Raw genomic sequence first — 17,405 nt, forward strand, 5'->3', positions numbered from 1 at the left:
CTTTTTGTATTATTAGGTCCATCAGTGCTAAATATTATAAACTTATCACTTTCCTCGGGCACTGTTTCCGTTGCATTCAAAAAAGCGGTTATTCATCCTCTCCTTAAAAGACCTAACCTCGATCCTGACCTCATGGTAAACTACCGACCGGTGTCTCACCTTCCCTTTATTTCGAAAATCCTCGAAAAAATTGTTGCAGAGCAGCTAAATGAACACTTAGCGCTTAACAATCTATGTGAAACCTTTCAATCCGGTTTCAGGGCAAATCACTCCACGGAGACAGCCCTCGCAAAAATGACTAATGATCTATTGCTAACGATGGATTCTGATGCGTCATCTATGTTGCTGCTCCTCGATCTTAGCGCTGCTTTCGATACCGTCGATCATAATATTTTATTAGAGCGTATCAAAACACGAATTGGTATGTCAGACTCAGCCCTGTCTTGGTTTAACTCTTATCTTACTGATAGGATGCAGTGTGTCTCCCATAACAATGTGACCTCGGACTACGTTACGGTAACGTGTGGAGTTCCCCAGGGTTCGGTCCTTGGCCCTGCACTCTTCAGCATCTACATGCTGCCGCTAGGTGACATCATACGCTAATACGGTGTTAGCTTTCACTGCTATGCTGATGAAACCCAACTCTACATGCCCCTAAAGCTGACCAACACGCCGGACTGTAGTCAGCTGGAGGCGTGTCTTAATGAAATTAAACAATGGATGTCCGCTAACTTTTTGCAACTTAACGCCAAAAAAACGGAAATGCTGATTATCGGTCCTGCTAGACACCGACCTCTATTTAACATTTGACAACCAAATAATAAAACAAGGCGACTCGGTAAAGAATCTGGGTATTATCTTCCACCCAACTCTCTCCTTTGAGGCACACATTAAAAGCGTTACTAAAACGGCCTTCTTTCATCTCCGTAATATCGCTAAAATTCGCTCCATTTTGTCCACTAAAGACGCCGAGAACATTATCCATGCGTTTGTTACGTCTCGTCTCGATTATTGTAACGTATAATTTTCGGATCTAATCCAATGCCCTCCCGGTAACAGTTCGAGATGCTACCTCAGTAGAAGCATTTAAGTCTCACCTTAAAACTCATCTGTATACTCTAGCCTTTAAATAGACCTCCTTTTTAGACCAGTTGATCTGCCGCTTCTTTTCTTTCTCCTATGTCCCCCCCTCCCTTGTGGAGGGGGTCCGGTCCGATGACCATGGATGAAGTACTGGCTGTCCAGAGTCGAGACCCAGGATGGACCGCTCGTCGGGACCCAGGATGGACCGCTCGCCTGTATCGGTTGGGGACGTCTCTACGCTGCTGATCCGCTTGAGATGGTTTCCTGTGGACGGGACTCTCGCTGCTGTCTTGGATCCGCTTGAACTGAACTCTCGCGGCTGTGTTGGAGCCACTATGGATTGAACTTTCACAGTATCATGTTAGACCCGCTCGACATCCATTGCTTTCGGTCCCCTAGAGGGGGGGGTTGCCCACATCTGAGGTCCTCTCCAAGGTTTCTCATAGTCAGCATTGTCACTGGCGTCCCACTGGATGTGAATTCTCCCTGCCCACTGGGTGTGAGTTTTCCTTGCCCTTTTGTGGGTTCTTCCGAGGATGTTGTAGTCGTAATGATTTGTGCAGTCCTTTGAGACATTTGTGATTTGGGGCTATATAAATAAACATTGATTGATTGATAAAATGGCAGTTTCTCCCCCCTCACTCACTCTCACCCGCCCCTCTTCTTCTCCTCCCTACCTCGGACAGTGGAGATAACAGATTTGTTATGGCTTTATTCCGACATTCCAAACTCAAGGTCCATGCAAAAGGCTCCCACTTTAGTTGTTCTAAAATCTGACTAGGAAATAAAAAGACAACCAAATCCAACAATATCTGACTAGGAAATAAAAAGACAACCAAATCCAACAATACTAACCTAAATAACGATCTCTTAGGTGTTCCAGTAAAACTGTTTGTCCTCTGTTGTTGACGGATATGTTCTTGAATATTTCATGTCCGCGACATAACGCTACTAAATGACTAATTCATTTTCCGAGAGACAGATTCCACCGTGCGATGTCTCGCCGTCAAGTGGCAAAGTCCCGTCATGTGGTTCCAGAGGGGGCCTCCTCCGACGCTAACAACTCTGATTAGTATTCACGCCCAAGTGGCTGCTGCTCATCTCACGGAGCTGTCAGCGCCTCTGATCGTCCATCATGACCTACTTTCCCCCCGTTTGTCTCCCTCGCAGTCTGTCCAACTGTCACCGCTTGAGCTGACAGTGATTGTGTTGATGAAGACGAAGCACGGAGAAAGCCAAGCGTGGATGGCAACCTTTTTTTTAAAAAAAAAAAGCTTCGGCTCACAAACAAAATAGGTTGAAGAGTTTGCTTATGAAGTCAAAAAGTTGCGCTAAGTTGGGGATTTTGGTGAGCCACGATCCTGCCATCAAAAACACAAAAACTTGCGATCAAAAGTGTACATACACTTGTAAAGTGTCACAGTTCATCCTCTGGCTGCTCACGCTGAGCGCAGCACGCCCACGCAGCGACAAGCCTGCAGACAATCGGCCATCTGCACACCTGTTACTGATGAGGGCGAGCTGGATAAAGGACCAGTGGACCCAAGGATCCATGCGGGAACTTAGTTTACCTCTTTGTTTACCGTAAGCCTTATGCTGTCTCTTTCTGCTTTTTTACCCTCTGTGTTCTGACGTCCTTGTTGTTCTCCCACAGTGCCTTCCCGAGTCTCCCCCTTTGTTGTCTCTCGTGGTTTTGGACAGCCTTCCTCGACCCTCGTCTGGACAGGGAGTCTGACGCCTCTCTATCTTGCTCTGGATCTTCTGTCTGCCCCATGGATTGCCTTTCCTGCCTTGTTCCTTCTCCTCGTTTGGTAAGACTCAACGGCTAATTATTCATAACCGTAGTCTTCCATCATACACCCCTTCTGCATATTAATTTACATTCCATTTCCGTAGATATTATTATTATTGTTTGATTATTATATATATTGCAATATATAAAATAAAATACATAGAGCTATGACCCCCTGGTGTCTTTGCCGTCATCTCCCCTCTGTAAACAATAACAGTATGTAAACTTTTGATCACGACTGTAAGTCATTGGCATGGAATGTTCGATCCTTTAAGGGATCTTAAGGTAGATCTTCCAAAGTGGAAGTGTACTTCTAACACCACAGCAGTAATTAACCAAGGATGTATGCGTACATGAATGTATAAATAAACACTTCGGGTTGTTCCTGACCACGTTCAATGGACAACTCGTTGCTTAGTACCTTTCTTCAACTGGATGTTGAAACTGCGTCCTCGGCCCGCGACGTAGGAGCTGTTGGACAAGGTGGTGCTTATCCTGCGCTGCAGGGAAGCCGATGAGGTGGACGAGGCGCTGGACAGCAACGACTGGGGTAGCGTGGCGTACCTGTGCCTCGGCTCAGGGCTGCTCCCTGCCAGGGAGTCCCGTAGACTACAAGAGGCGGACAATGGGGTGAACTTTCCACCCCTGAGGAACGGTTATTCGGCCGTGACAAACCGTACAAACCTGGATGTTCTCCCCCCCTTCAGGCTGGTCCTGTCTCCGGAATGCCAAGAGCCTTGGCTCACGCGGACCCTGCCGGACTGGGGCGAGCTGAGGTCACTTCTGCCCGCCAGCAGCTCGTACTGCTTCTTCTTGGCGGCGGGGACCACGTGGAAGAGGATGGGGGTGGAAGCCATGGCCTGCCTGAAAATGTTCTGGGCTCTGCGGTTGGTACGTTGGAGATTGGGGGGAGGGAGAGAAAGACAGAGGTCACGTTATGAACCAAATGCAGATGAGAGAGAGTGGTGCCAAATGTAATGTTGCTCTGCAGATAAGCACGAAAGTAATTATGGTGACGAGACCTTTGGTGGTGGTTCCTCGGTTTATTTCCTGCCAGCGCTCTTATTTGCTTCCATTTCCTGCAAGTCTCCCTGAGCGTTCGTTTCACCTGTCCCTGATTGGCAGCCTGGCACACCTGGCTGCAGTTGCCAACCCGTTTGCGATTTTATGCCTCCCTCGCCCCCAAGTCAGGGCTCGATGATATTTTCCCGGTTCCTGTTTTCCCTGCGTGTGCACTTACCAGTGGCACTACTTCTTTTTAGAAAGCCATGTTTCCCTGCCTCACGCCTGCCATCTCTGCATCTCGGGGTTCAAGACCGACAGCACTTGACGGATTCATCGAGCCCTGACTGGAGGGCGGGGCAGGCAAAAAATAGCAACCTGATTGGCAACTGCAACCAGGTGTGCCAGGCTGCCCATCAGAGACAGCTGAGGGAAACGAGACATGCATGAAACGGAACTAAAATAAGAGTGCTGACTGGTTGTGTTTCCTTAGTTTGCGTTTATTTCCTGTCAGCGCCCTTTTTTTAGTTCCAATTTCCTGCATGTCTCGTTTCCCTCAGCTGTCCCTGATTGGCAGCCTGGCACACCTGGTTGCAGTTGCCAATCCGGCTGCAATTTTATGCCTGCCTCGACCTCCAGTCAGGACTTGATGATTGTGTCCTGTTTTTCCTACGTGTGCACTTATCAGTGGGACTACTTTTTGACATTAAAGCCACGATTGCCTGCGCCACCCCTGCCATCTCCGCATCTCGGGGTTCAAGACCGACAGCACCTGACGGAATCATCGAGCCCTAACTGGAGGGCGTGGCAGGCATAAATAGCAACCTGACTGGCAACTGCAACCAGGTGTGCCAGGCTACCCATCAGGGACAACTGAGGGAAACGAGACGTGCAGGAAACGGAACGAAAATAAGAGCGCTGACTGGTTGTGTTTCCTTAGTTTGTGTTTATTTCCTGTCATTTATTTCTAGGCACAGTCAAGGCGTTGAGGGGATCTGGTTTGGTGGCGGCAGGATTAGGTCTCTGCTTTTTGCGGATGATGTGGTCCTGATGTCTTCATCTGGCCAGGATCTTCAGCTCACACTGGATCGGTTCGCAGCCGAGTGTGAAGCGACTGGGATGAGAATCAGCACCTCCAAGTCCGAGTCCGTGGTTCTCGCCTGAAAAAAGGGTGGAGTGCCATCTCCGGGTTGGGGAGGAGACCCTACCCCAAGTGGAGGAGTTCAAGTATCTCAGAGTATTGTTCATGAGTGAGGGAAGAGTGGATGGTGAGATCGACAGGCGGATCGGTGCGGCGTCTTCAGTAATGCGGACGTTGTATCGATCCGTTGTGGTGAAGAAGGAGCTGAGCCGGAAGGCAAAGCTCTCAATTTACCGGTCGATCTACATTCCCATCCTCACCTATGGTCATGAGCTTTGGGTTATGACCGAAAGGACAAGATCACGGGTATAAGCGGCCCAAATGAGTTTGGGTCTCTCCCTTAGAGATAGGGTGAGAAGTTCTGTCATCCGGGAGGAACTCAACTTAAAGTTGCTGCTCCTCCACATGGAGAGGAGCCAGATGAGGTGGTTCGGGCATCTGGTCAGGATGCCACCCGAACGCCTCCCTAGGGAGGTGTTTAGGGCACGTCCAACCGGTAGGAGGCCACGGGGAAGACCCAGGACACGTTGGGACGACTATGTCTCCCGGCTGGCCTGGGAACGCCTTGGCTTCCCCCGGGAAGAGCTGGACCAAGTGGCTGGGGAGAGGGAAGTCTGGGCTTCTCTGCTTAGGCTGCTGCCCCCAAGACCCCACCTCGGATAAGCAGACGAAGATGGATGGCTTTTATCTCGATTGCACTTTGTCTGTATTATTACTATCATTATTATAGACTCCTCTTTGCCTTATTCTTTTTATTTTAATATTTTAATGATGTTAGATATTTGTTGTTGGGGACAAGTGTTGTAAATTAGTTTTGGCTACAAACACTATATATATATATATATATATATATATATATATATATATATATATATATATATATATCGGGGGTTGGCAACCCGCGGCTCTAGAGCCGTTAGCGCCGCCCTAGTGGCTCTCTGGAGCTTTTTCAAAAAAGTATGAAAAATGGAAAAAAATAAAAAAAATAGTTTTAATATAGTTTCTGTTGGAGGACAAACATGACACAAACCTCCCCTAATTGTTATAAAACACATTTTTTACATTAAACATGCTTCACTGATTCGAGTATTCGGCGAGCGTCGTTTTGTCCTACTAATTTTGACGGTCCTTGAACGCACCGTGGTTTGTTTACATGTACAACTTTCTCCGACTTTCTAAGACGTGTTTTATGCCACTTCTTTTTCCGTCTCATTTTGTCCACCAAACTTTTAACCTTGTGCATGAATGCACAAAGGTGAGTTTTGTTGTTGTTATTGACTTATGTGGAGTGCTAATCAGACATATTTGGTCCCTGCATGACTGCAAGCTAATCGTTGCTAACATGCTATTTAGGCTAGCTGTATGTACATATTGCATCATTATGCCTCATTTGTAGCTATATTTGAGATAATTTAGTTTAATTTAAGTCCTTAATTCAATGTATATCTCATGACACACTATCTGCATGTAATATGGCTTTTAAATTTGTTTTGCGGCTCCAGACAGATTTGTTTTTGTATTTTTGGTCCAATATGGCTCTTTCTGTTACGCCTGTTCGGCATCATGGATGCGTTGAAATAGAACACAGCAAGTAAATTAAACTGGCACATAGGCACAGAAAGGGGAAAACAAAACATTTAGCATGAGAGCTAAGAATAAATAAAATTGCGCAGCGTGAGAGCTGAAACTAATAAGTAACCATGGTGATGGACTAAACGGGAAATAAACGGATCAAACGGAGAATAAGAACAAAGATGGAAAAATAAACAATAATATGTGAAGATCCGATTCACGGATCGCAACACTTTCAACATTTTGGGTTGCCGACCCCTGCTATATATAATAAGCATGATCTGACACCGGTTTTTTAGGGCCCGCATGGCCCATTGCCAAAGGACTCCCACAGGCCAAAGGACCTATTGAATTTCGTGCGTTTTATTCTTTCTTTCTTTCTTTCTTCTTATTATTATTCCACACCTATGCGCTGTAATTTGACCCCCTTAACATGCTTCAAAACTCACCAAATTTGACACACACATCGGTCCGGCAAACCTTCCCAACCTATTAAGGAACCAAACCCCAAAAATTGTAATTGCTCTCTAGCGCCCCCTAGGAACAAAAAAACAGACTGCTTGTAACTTCTGTTAGGAATGTCATAGAGACATGAAACGAAAACCTCTATGTAGGGCCAACTTAGACCTACATTTCATAATGATACCTTCTAGGGCAAAAATCAACAAAAATTTCGTTAAAATCCCTTCAAAGCCAAATTTGCCTAAAAAAATGCACTTTTTGTCTCTTTGCGCTACAATTTGACCCCCTTAAAAGGCTTCAAAACTCACCAAACTTGGCACACATATCAGGACCGGCAAAAATTGCAATCTAAAAAAAAAAAAAAAAACGTAAAAATTGCGCTCTAGCACAATTTTTGAATAAAACACAGAAAAAACTGCTCCTGGGAAGAAAACACAGACAAAACTGCTTGTAACTTCCGGTAGGAATGTCGGAAACACATGAAACAAAAACTTCTATGTAGGTCTCACTTAGACCTACATTTTACTAACTGACATCCTTCAGCAAAAATCCACAGGAAATGGCAATTACCCCTTCAACACAAAAGTTTTGTAAAAATCCGTCACCTGTCTTCAAACATTATCTTCTCTGAGCGCGTTTGTCGTTTCGGCTTCAAACTCGCACAGGAGAGAGATTGAACCCTTTTGATTAAAACTATCCAACAAAGTTTTGATTACTGCTCCGGTTTTGATTTTACGCGCCTTCAAAAAACCCCTGCGCAAATTTTCCTAAAAAATGTCATTTTTGCCTCTTTGAGCTGTAATTTGACCCCCTTAAAATGCTTCAAAGTGCAAGTTAAAGCTCTACTATGCAAAGCGAAAGCCATTTATCAACAACATCCAGAAACGCCGATCTGTAATTTGACCCCCTTAACATGCTTCAAAACTCACCAAATTTTACACACACATCAGGACTGGCGAAAATTGCCATCTAATAAAAAACCAAACCCCAAAATTCAAAATTACGCTCTAGCGCCCCCTAGGAAAAAACCCAGACAAAACTGCTTGTAACTTCTGTTAGGAATGTCATGAAACAAAGACCTCTATGTAGGTCTGACTTAGACCAGGGCTTGGCAGCGGCCAAAGGCGGACCCAACCAACGCTGCTTGCAGCTTTAATTTGTTAAGGTTCTAATATAAGCAGCCACTCGCACACAAAAAAAACACCAATATCCAAAACACCCGCTAGGTCTTAGCACATTTAGGGGCCAAATGAGCGAGGAGCTCAACATCATCCCCGGACCAGAATGATTTTGTCTGCTTCTTCCAGGAGAACTTAGCATATATATTGGCTGACCAGGGGAGGGAAAACAGGGGAAGGGGAAAGTGGTTCCTGCCTCCCATCTCCTCTTTCCAGACCCCTGGTAGCGCATCGGGACTATCGTGCTGCTTCTCCCTCAAAGTCACCGCCAAGATGATTCCTGCACAGCGGGCGGCGCTTCATTCAGACGTTTCATTCATATGGAAATGAAGAGCGGGTGTCTATATGCTTGTTTACACGTGTAGTGGCATCACTTCAGTAATCAGCCTCCACCCGAAGCCTGATTCAAACACAAATTACCCCATCAACGTGTCCTTCAGTTTGGATGAAGTGTATCCAAATATTTACCCAATCCCACTTGTTGTCTAAATGCTTGCCCGGCCAGGTCTACAATCAGGGATTGGAGCCATGACGGCGGAGTAGTTAAGCACTTTGTTGAAAACCAAACAACCCGGAGTGCAGAATGGAGACGTCGCATTGCAAAAACTGAAATTTAAGTAAGAGTGATATTTGGAGATGGCCGATAATGGCTTTTTTGCCGATATTGTCCAACTCTTAATTACAGATTCCGATATATACAGTTGTGGGATTAACACATTATTCAAAATCTCCCTACTTACCCACCAGTGCCTCCAAAGAAGTGCTCACCCCCAAATCCTCCACACCACACCTCCGCTCCAAACAGGCTAACCTCCTCCAACCTCCAAGGACAAAGCTACAAACTATGGGAGACCGGGCTTTCTGCTCCGCCGCTCCCAGTCTGTGGAACGCTCTCCCTTACCACCTGAGGGCACCACAGACTGTGGATGCTTTTAAAAAAGGCTTTACTACTTACGTATAAAATACTACACGGTCTAGCTCCAGCCTATCTTGCCGATTGTATTGTACCATATGTCCCGGCAAGAAATCTGCCTTCAAAAGACTCCGGCTTATTAGTGATTCCTAAAGCCCAAAAAAAGTCTGCGGGCTATAGAGCGTTTTCCGTCCGGGCTCCAGTACTCTGGAATGCCCTCCCGGTAACAGTTCGAGATGCTACCTCAGTAGAAGCATTTAAGTCTCACCTTAAAACTCATCTGTATACTCTAGCCTTTAAATAGACCTCCTTTTTAGACCAGTTGATCTGCCGCTTCTTTTCTTTCTCCTATGTCCCCCCCTCCCTTGTGGAGGGGGTCCGGTCTGATGACCATGGATGAAGTACTGGCTGTCCAGAGTCGAGACCCAGGATGGACCGCTCGCCTGTGTATCGGTTGGGGACATCTCTACGCTGCTGATCCGCCTCCGCTTGAGATGGTTTCCTGTGGACGGGACTCTCGCTGCTGTCTTGGATCCGCTTTGAACTGAACTCTGGCGGCTGTGTTGGAGCCACTATGGATTGAACTTTCACAGTATCATGTTAGACCCGCTCCACATCCATTGCTTTCGGTCGCCTAGAGGGGGGGGTTGCCCACATCTGAGGTCTTCTCCAAGGTTTCTCATAGTCAGCATTGTCACTGGCGTCCCACTGGATGTGAATTCTCCTTGCCCTTTTGTGGGTTCTTCCGAGGATGTTGTAGTCGTAATGATTTGTGCAGTCCTTTGAGACATTTTGTGATTTGGGGCTATATAAATAAACATTGATTGATTGATTGATTAAAAACCCTTCTTTTTAAAAAAACGCCTTTCTATAGATATGCATGCTGGTTCTAGCTATTGGGCTGTTTCTAGTTTTATATTTTATTTATTCTTAATATCTTTTTATTAAGGACCGATGTCCCTTTGGGACAGAGGACCCTATTGAATTTCTAAAGTTTTATTATTATTATTCTTTATTATTATTCCGCCGCCTCTTTGAGCTGTAATTTGACCCCATTAACATGCTTCAAAACTCACCAAATTTGACATACTCATCAGGACTGGCTAAAATTGCAATCTAATCAAAAAACCAAAACCCAAAACTCAAAATTGCATTCTAGCGTCCCCTAAGAAGAAAACGCAGACAAAACTGTCACTAACTTCCAGTAGGAATGTTGTAGAAACATGAAACAAAAACCACTACAAAGGTTGGAATTGGGGGTTAAATCACAATAAATGATCCCTGGGCGCGGCACCGCTGCTGCCCACTGCTCCCCTCACTTCCCAGGGGGTGACCAAGGGGATGGGTCAAATGCAGAGGACAAAGTTCACCACACCTAGTGTGTGTGTGTGACAATCATTGGTACTTTACTTTACTATGTAGGTCTCAGTTAGACCTATATTTCATACACTCTTACCTTCCAGCTAAAATCAACAGGAAGTTTGCAATTCCCCCTTCCATAGAAAAGTTTGCAAAAAAAAATTTGCTTTTTTTTCAAACATTATCTCCTCTGAGGCCGTTTGTTGTTTCGGCTTCAAAAAAGCAAGAGAAGAGAGATTGAACCCTTCTGATTAAAAGTTGATGAAAGAGTTTTATTTACTACCCCGGTTTGGATTTTATGAGCCCGGAAAGAACCGGTGGCTGGTGCTGTTGTCAAAACGGCGGCTTCCTGCTCAGACAAAACTGCTTCTAACTCACTGTAGGACTATCATACTCACATGAAACAAAAACCTCAAAATAGGTCTCACTGAGACCTATATTTCATACACTGACCACCCCCAACTAAAATCAACATGAAGTTTGCTATTCCCACTTCAATACAACAGCTGCATTATATTCACCATGCATTAGAGTCTCAAAATGGCGGCACCAAGGCTTCCTTATAAAACTCCCAACTGTTATTACTATGTATAACACGTGTGTATATAATTTTTTCTCTGAGTAATAATCCATTCATCCATCTTCTACCGTTTATCCGGGTTCGGGTCGTGGGGGCAGCAGCCAAAGTTTTCCCACCCATCGCTGCTTGCAGCTTTAATTATTATTAAAAAATGTTTACACCGTGGTACTTTCAGGTTGTTTGCTCAATGTAAAGTGCTTTTTTACAAATAAAATCTATTATTATTATTATGCCTAATTTTGCTGGATTCATTAAACAATGGCCTACTCAGTGGCCTAGTGGTTAGGGTGTCCCTGCCCTGAGATGGGTAGGATGTGAGTTCGAACCCCGGCCGAGTCATACCAAAGACTATGAAAATGGGAGCCATTACCTCCCTTCTTGGCACTCAGCATCAAGGGTTGGAATTGGGGCTTAAATCACTAAAAATTATTCCCGGGCGTGGCCACCGCTGCTGCTCACTGCTCCCCTCACCTCCCATTGGGTGATCAAGGGTGATGGGTCAAATGCAGAGAACTATTTTGCCACACCTAGTGTGTGTGTGACTATCAGAGGTACTTTAACTTTAATGGAACAAGGTTTTCCAAAATAAATCAACTCGAGTTCTGGAAAAACCATGAAGGTACACAGCTTCAAGTCCAGAGTATGCTAGAGTAACGAAGTAAACAATAACATACTCTTACTTTAGTGCAAGACTACCTGGCATAGTGTAGAACAGGAAATTATAAACTGGGCTCAATCTGCCTTGCTCCAACGTATTTGTGTGAGTAACACAAATGTGCTGCAAGCTGGTGGTGAGTGCTTGAAGTGGCCGAGCAGTCAGTCACAGCTCCTGAAATGCTGCGTTGAGACAGGCCACCTCCGCCCACTGCAAGCTGCAAAGTGTGCGCCATGCAGGGCAGACTAGCCACACCAAACTAATAAATGATAAATGGGTTGTACTTGTATAGCGCTTTTCTACCTTTAAGGTGCTCAAAGCGCGTGGACACTACTTCCACATTTACCCATTCACACACTGATGGAGGGAGCTGCCATGCAAGGCGCTAACCAGCACCCATCAGGAGCAAGGGTGAAGTGTCTCGCTCAGGACACAACGGACGTGACGAGGTTGGTACTAGGTGGGGATTGAACCGGGGACCCTCCTGTTCAACCCTAGCTTTCGCCTTGGGGTGTTTTTTTGTTGAATTTTAGTTTTTTCTCGGCGGAGTCTTTAAGCGACAACCGTGTGGTACTACTTTTTTCCGCTGTTTGCTTTTCCGCTTGTATTCATTGTGTATCTCCTTATGATTCTCAAAGAGGTGGGAGATCAAATTGCTCGTGTTAATGGAAGACGTCTTGGTTCCTCATCACATAACCAACTTTTTTTGTAGTCATTGCAAATTGCCAGTTTTTTATCCGTCAGACACACTTTAAAATAATCCCAAACTATAGACATGGTGTCGTTAGTCAGTCGCCGAGCGAGCTCTCTTGTAAACCGCGGCTACAGCACCGGCAACAACACACTCTTGTTGTTGTTAAGCGGAAGAAGATGGACCGATGGACTTTTTGGGAGGGCGTCATTTATTTTATTGAATCAACATTGATGTTTGATGAACTTCTGCTCACAAAAATAAATTTGTATTACAGATGTTTGCATGCATGTCTGCTTATTAGGACCACGACATGTTTATATTTATGTCTTTATATGATGGTTAGTATAAATTACCCCAAATTTCCCGTTAATTTCCGTTAATTCCCATGGACAATGTCCAACTTTGAACAATCAAAAAATGGTAAAATATTTCCCGAGCTTAACTCCCCGTGGTAAATTTACGGAAATTTACCAGAAACTTCCCACCCCTTTGCCACCCAAAGCGTGACTGACGGTGTTGTACTTTTTAGCAGGAGTGTGTAAAAGAGGATTATTGTGAGAAGAAGGTCAAACATAAGTTGTTGTGTGAAGGTAACTTTAATACAAGAGGTGTGTACGAAGAAAAGAGAAAATAGCGGACATTAAAAATAAGAAGGCTTACTGTTCAAAGTGGAGGTTGCGTATATCTCTCTGATTGATCCTGACAATGCAATCATTCTTCTGGAAGAGACGCTCCTGCTCCGCCTTGCCCCCGCGCTCCAGACGATTGACCAGCATGCCCTGGGTCCTGCGAAGGAATCCGGCGGGATTACATCATGCGGACAAACAAAAGACAAAATCGTACGCGGAATCATTTTGTGCGATTCAAAGAAATGTCATTGGAAACCAGTTATTTGGTGAAAGCATTGTTTTCCACATTTCATGTCTTGGATGTAATAGCTGTATGCATGGTTAAGGTTCATGGTTTATTCTTCATGGTCAGGTCAACACTGAGGGTGGGAGCACATTACACCAGTTTTAAATTTGCTGCATTGGCTCCCCGTCTGCTTCAGGGTCGATTTTAAAAGTTCTACTACTGTATTAGTATTTGTGCGCATGGTTAAGGTTCTTGGTTTATTGTTCATGGTCAGGTCAACACTGAGGGGGGAAGCACATAACACCAGTTTTAAATTTGCTGCATTGGCTCCCCGTCTGCTTCAGGGTCGATTTTAAAAGTTCTACTACTGTATTAGTATTTGTGCGCATGGTTAAGGTTCATGGTTTATTGTTCTTGGTCAGGTCAACACTGAGGAGGGGAGCACATAACACCAGTTTTAAATTTGCTGCATTGGCTCCCCGTCTGCTTCAGGGTAGCTTTTAAAAGTTCTACTACTGTATTAGTATTTGTATGCATGGTTAAGGTTCATGGTTTATTGTTCATGGTCAGGTCAACACTGAGGTGGGGAGCACATTACACCAGTTTTAAATTCACTGCATTGGCTCCCCGTCTGCTTCAGGGTCGATTTTAAAAGTTCTACTACTGTATTAGTATTTGTGCGCATGGTTAAGGTTCATGGTTTATAGTTCTTGGTCAGGTCAACACTGAGGGGGGAAGCACATTACACCAGTTTTAAATTTGCTGCATTGGCTCCCCGTCTGCTTCAGGGTCGATTTTAAAAGTTCTACAACTGTATTAGTATTTGTGCGCATGGTAAAGGTTCATGGTTTATTGTTCATGGTCAGGTCAACACTAAGGTGGGGAGCACATTACACCAGTTTTAAATTCGCTGCATTGGGTCCCCGTCTGCTTCAGGGTAGCTTTTAAAAGTTCTACTACCGTATTAGTATTTGTATGCATGGTTGAGGTTCATGGTTTATTGTGCATGGTCAGGTCAACACTGAGGGGGGGAGCACATTACACCAGTTTTAAATTCGCTGCATTGGCTCACCGTCTGCTTCAGGGTCGATTTTAAAAGTTCTACTACTGTATTAGTATTTGTATGCATGGTTAAGGTTCATGGTTTATTCTTCATGGTCAGGTCAACACTGAGGGGGGAAGCACATTACACCAGATTTAAATTTGCTGCATTGGCTCCCCGTCTGCTTCAGGGTCGATTTTAAAAGTTCTACTACTGTATTAGTATTTGTGCGCATGGTTAAGGTTCATGATTTATTGTTCATGGTCAGGTCAACACTGAGGGTGGGAGCACATTACACCAGTTTTAAATTTGCTGCATTGGCTCCCCGTCTGCTTCAGGGTCGATTTTAAAAGTTCTACTACTGTATTAGTATTTGTATGCATGGTTAAGGTTCATGGTTTATTGTTCATGGTCAGGTCAACACTAAGGTGGGGAGCACATTACACCAGTTTTAAATTCGCTGCATTGGCTCCCTGTCTGCTTCAGGGTCGATTTTAAAAGTTCTATTATTATATTAGTATTTGTATGCATGGTTAAGGTTCACATTGCAGGAAATGTTTATTGTTCATGGTCAACACTGAGGGTGGGAGGACATTACACCAGTTTTAAATTTGCTGCATAGGCTCCCCGTCTGCTTCAGGGTCGATGTTAAAGTTCTATTACTATATTAGTATTTGTACACATGGTTAAGGTTCGCATTGCAGTAAATGTTTATTGTTCTTGGTCAGGTCAACACTGAGGGTGGGAGCACATTACATCAGTTTTAAATTTGCTGCATTGGCTCCCCGTCTGCTTCAGGGTCGGTTTTAAAAGTTCCACTACTGTATTAGTATTTTTACGCATGGTTAAGGTTCACATTGCAGGAAATGTTTATTGTTCATGGTCAACACTGAGGGTGGGAGCACATTACACCAGTTTTAAATTTGCTGCATTGGCTCCAAGTCTGCTTCAGGGTCGATTTTAAAGTTATTTTACTGTGTTAGTATTTAAATGTTTTAATGCCCTAGCACCTTCTTACCTTGCGGATCCTGAGATCCTCTGGCAATGGCCTTTTAGCTTTACCAAATACCAGAACAAAGACTCAACACAACACACAATTCTAATTGTCTCACGCAAAGTTTACTTTTCCAACTGTATAAAGATGTCTCCTCCTTTGGGTTGTAAAAAAAAAAGGTTTTGCTGAGTGAATGTTGATGTTTTTCTCATCTTAAGAAGATAAACACAGTCCGTCCATTTCTTTCTCAGGCTAACAAGGAGGTGCTAATGTATGCTTTTATTTCCTGTCACTTACACTATTGAATTGCTTTCTGGTCTTACCGAAAGGAATATCAGAAGAAGTCTACAATTATTACAAAACTCAGCTGCACACGTGCTGACGAGGACCAGATGGTGGGAGCACATTACACCAGTTTTAAATGTGTTGCATTGGCTCCCCATCTGTTTCAGGATTGATTTTAAAGTTATCTTACTGTATTAGTATTTAAATGTTTTAATGGCCTTGCCCCTTCTTACCTCGCGCATCCTGAGATCCACGGTCCTTTTAGCTCGACCAAATACCAGAACCAAGACTAAGTAAATGTTTATTGTTCATGGTCATGTCAACACCGAGACCACGCACACAACACACAATTCTAATTGTCTCACTCAAAGTTGACTTTTCAAACTATATTAAGATGTCTTCAACTGTGAGTTGGAAAAAATGGTTTGCCAAGTAAATGTTAATGTTTTGATCACCTTAAGAAAATAGCCAGAGTGCGTCTATTACTTTCTCAGGCTAGCAAGGAGGTGCTAATGCATGCTTTTATTTCTTGCCCTTTAGACTAGTGTAATGCTCTCTGGCTTTCTCGAAAGGAATGTCAGAAGTCTACAATTATCACAAAACACAGCTGCATGCATGCTGACGAGGACCAGAAGGTTGTAGCACATTACACCAGTTTTAAATGCACTGCATTGGCTCCAAGTCAGCTTCTGGGTCGATTTTAAAGTTCTGCACCTGTATTAGTGTTTAAATGTTTTAATGGCCTAGCAACTTCTTACGATGCTAATACGGAAGCTCCATTTTCCTGCTCACCTTTTGTTTGAGCTAGGTTCGAGTTTTACCCACTCACGTTAAGTGCTGTCTCGATTATCTCGTAAGGTTAAGGTGGGGGTCAGCCACTCTCACTATTATGTTGGATCCACTATGGACTGGACTCTTACTATTATGTTAGATCCACTATGGACTGGACTCTCACTATTATGTTAGATTCACTATGGACTGGACTCTCACACTATTATGTTAGATCCACTATGGACTGGACTCTCACTATTATGTTAGATTCACTATGGACTGGACTCTCACACTATTATGTTAGATCCGCTATGGACTAGACTTACACTATTATGTTAGATCCACTATGGACTGGACTCTCTCACTATTATGTTAGATCCACTATGGACTGGACTCTCACTATTATGTTAGATCCACTATGGACTAGACTCTCACTATTATGTTAGATCCACTATGGACTAGACTCTCACTATTATGTTAGATCCACTATGGACTGGACTCTCTCACTATTATGTTAGATCCACTATGGACTGGACTCTAACTATTATGTTAGATCCACTATGGACTGGACTCTCACACTATTATGTTAGATCCACTATGGACTAGACTCTCACTATTATGTTAGATCCACTATGGACTGGACTCTAACTATTATGTTAGATCCACTATGGACTGGACTCTCACACTATTATGTTAGATCCACTATGGACTAGACTCTCACTATTATGTTAGATCCACTATGGACTAGACTCACACTATTATGTTAGATCCACTATGGACTGGACTCTCACTATTATGTTAGATCCACTATGGACTGGACTCTCACTATTATGTTAGATCCACTATGGACTGGACTCTCACACTATTATGTTAGATCCACTATGGACTGGACTCTCACACTATCATGTTAGATCCACTATGGACTGGACTCTCACACTATTATGTTAGATCCACTATGGACTGGACTCTCTCACTATTATGTTAGATCCACTATGGACTGGACTCTCTCACTATTATGTTAGATCCA

The 17,405-nt window shown here is 44.0% G+C and overlaps 1 protein-coding gene across 1 annotated transcript in view; it reads right to left on the reverse strand.

The window, feature by feature from the left end:
- Positions 1–17,405, reverse strand: part of LOC133569802 (partitioning defective 3 homolog) — a 332,895-nt gene that overhangs the window by 62,054 nt on the left and 253,436 nt on the right. Inside the window, exons 8-10 of the mRNA XM_061922424.1 lie at positions 13,092–13,217; positions 3,560–3,757; positions 3,297–3,484 (exon numbers count right to left, since the gene is read on the reverse strand). Of these exons, the coding sequence (XP_061778408.1) occupies positions 3,297–3,484; positions 3,560–3,757; positions 13,092–13,217 (512 nt within the window). The remainder of the gene's footprint in view (positions 1–3,296; positions 3,485–3,559; positions 3,758–13,091; positions 13,218–17,405) is intronic.

Source organism: Nerophis ophidion, linkage group LG15, assembly GCF_033978795.1.
Source record: "Nerophis ophidion isolate RoL-2023_Sa linkage group LG15, RoL_Noph_v1.0, whole genome shotgun sequence".
Lineage (NCBI taxonomy): Eukaryota > Metazoa > Chordata > Actinopteri > Syngnathiformes > Syngnathidae > Nerophis > Nerophis ophidion.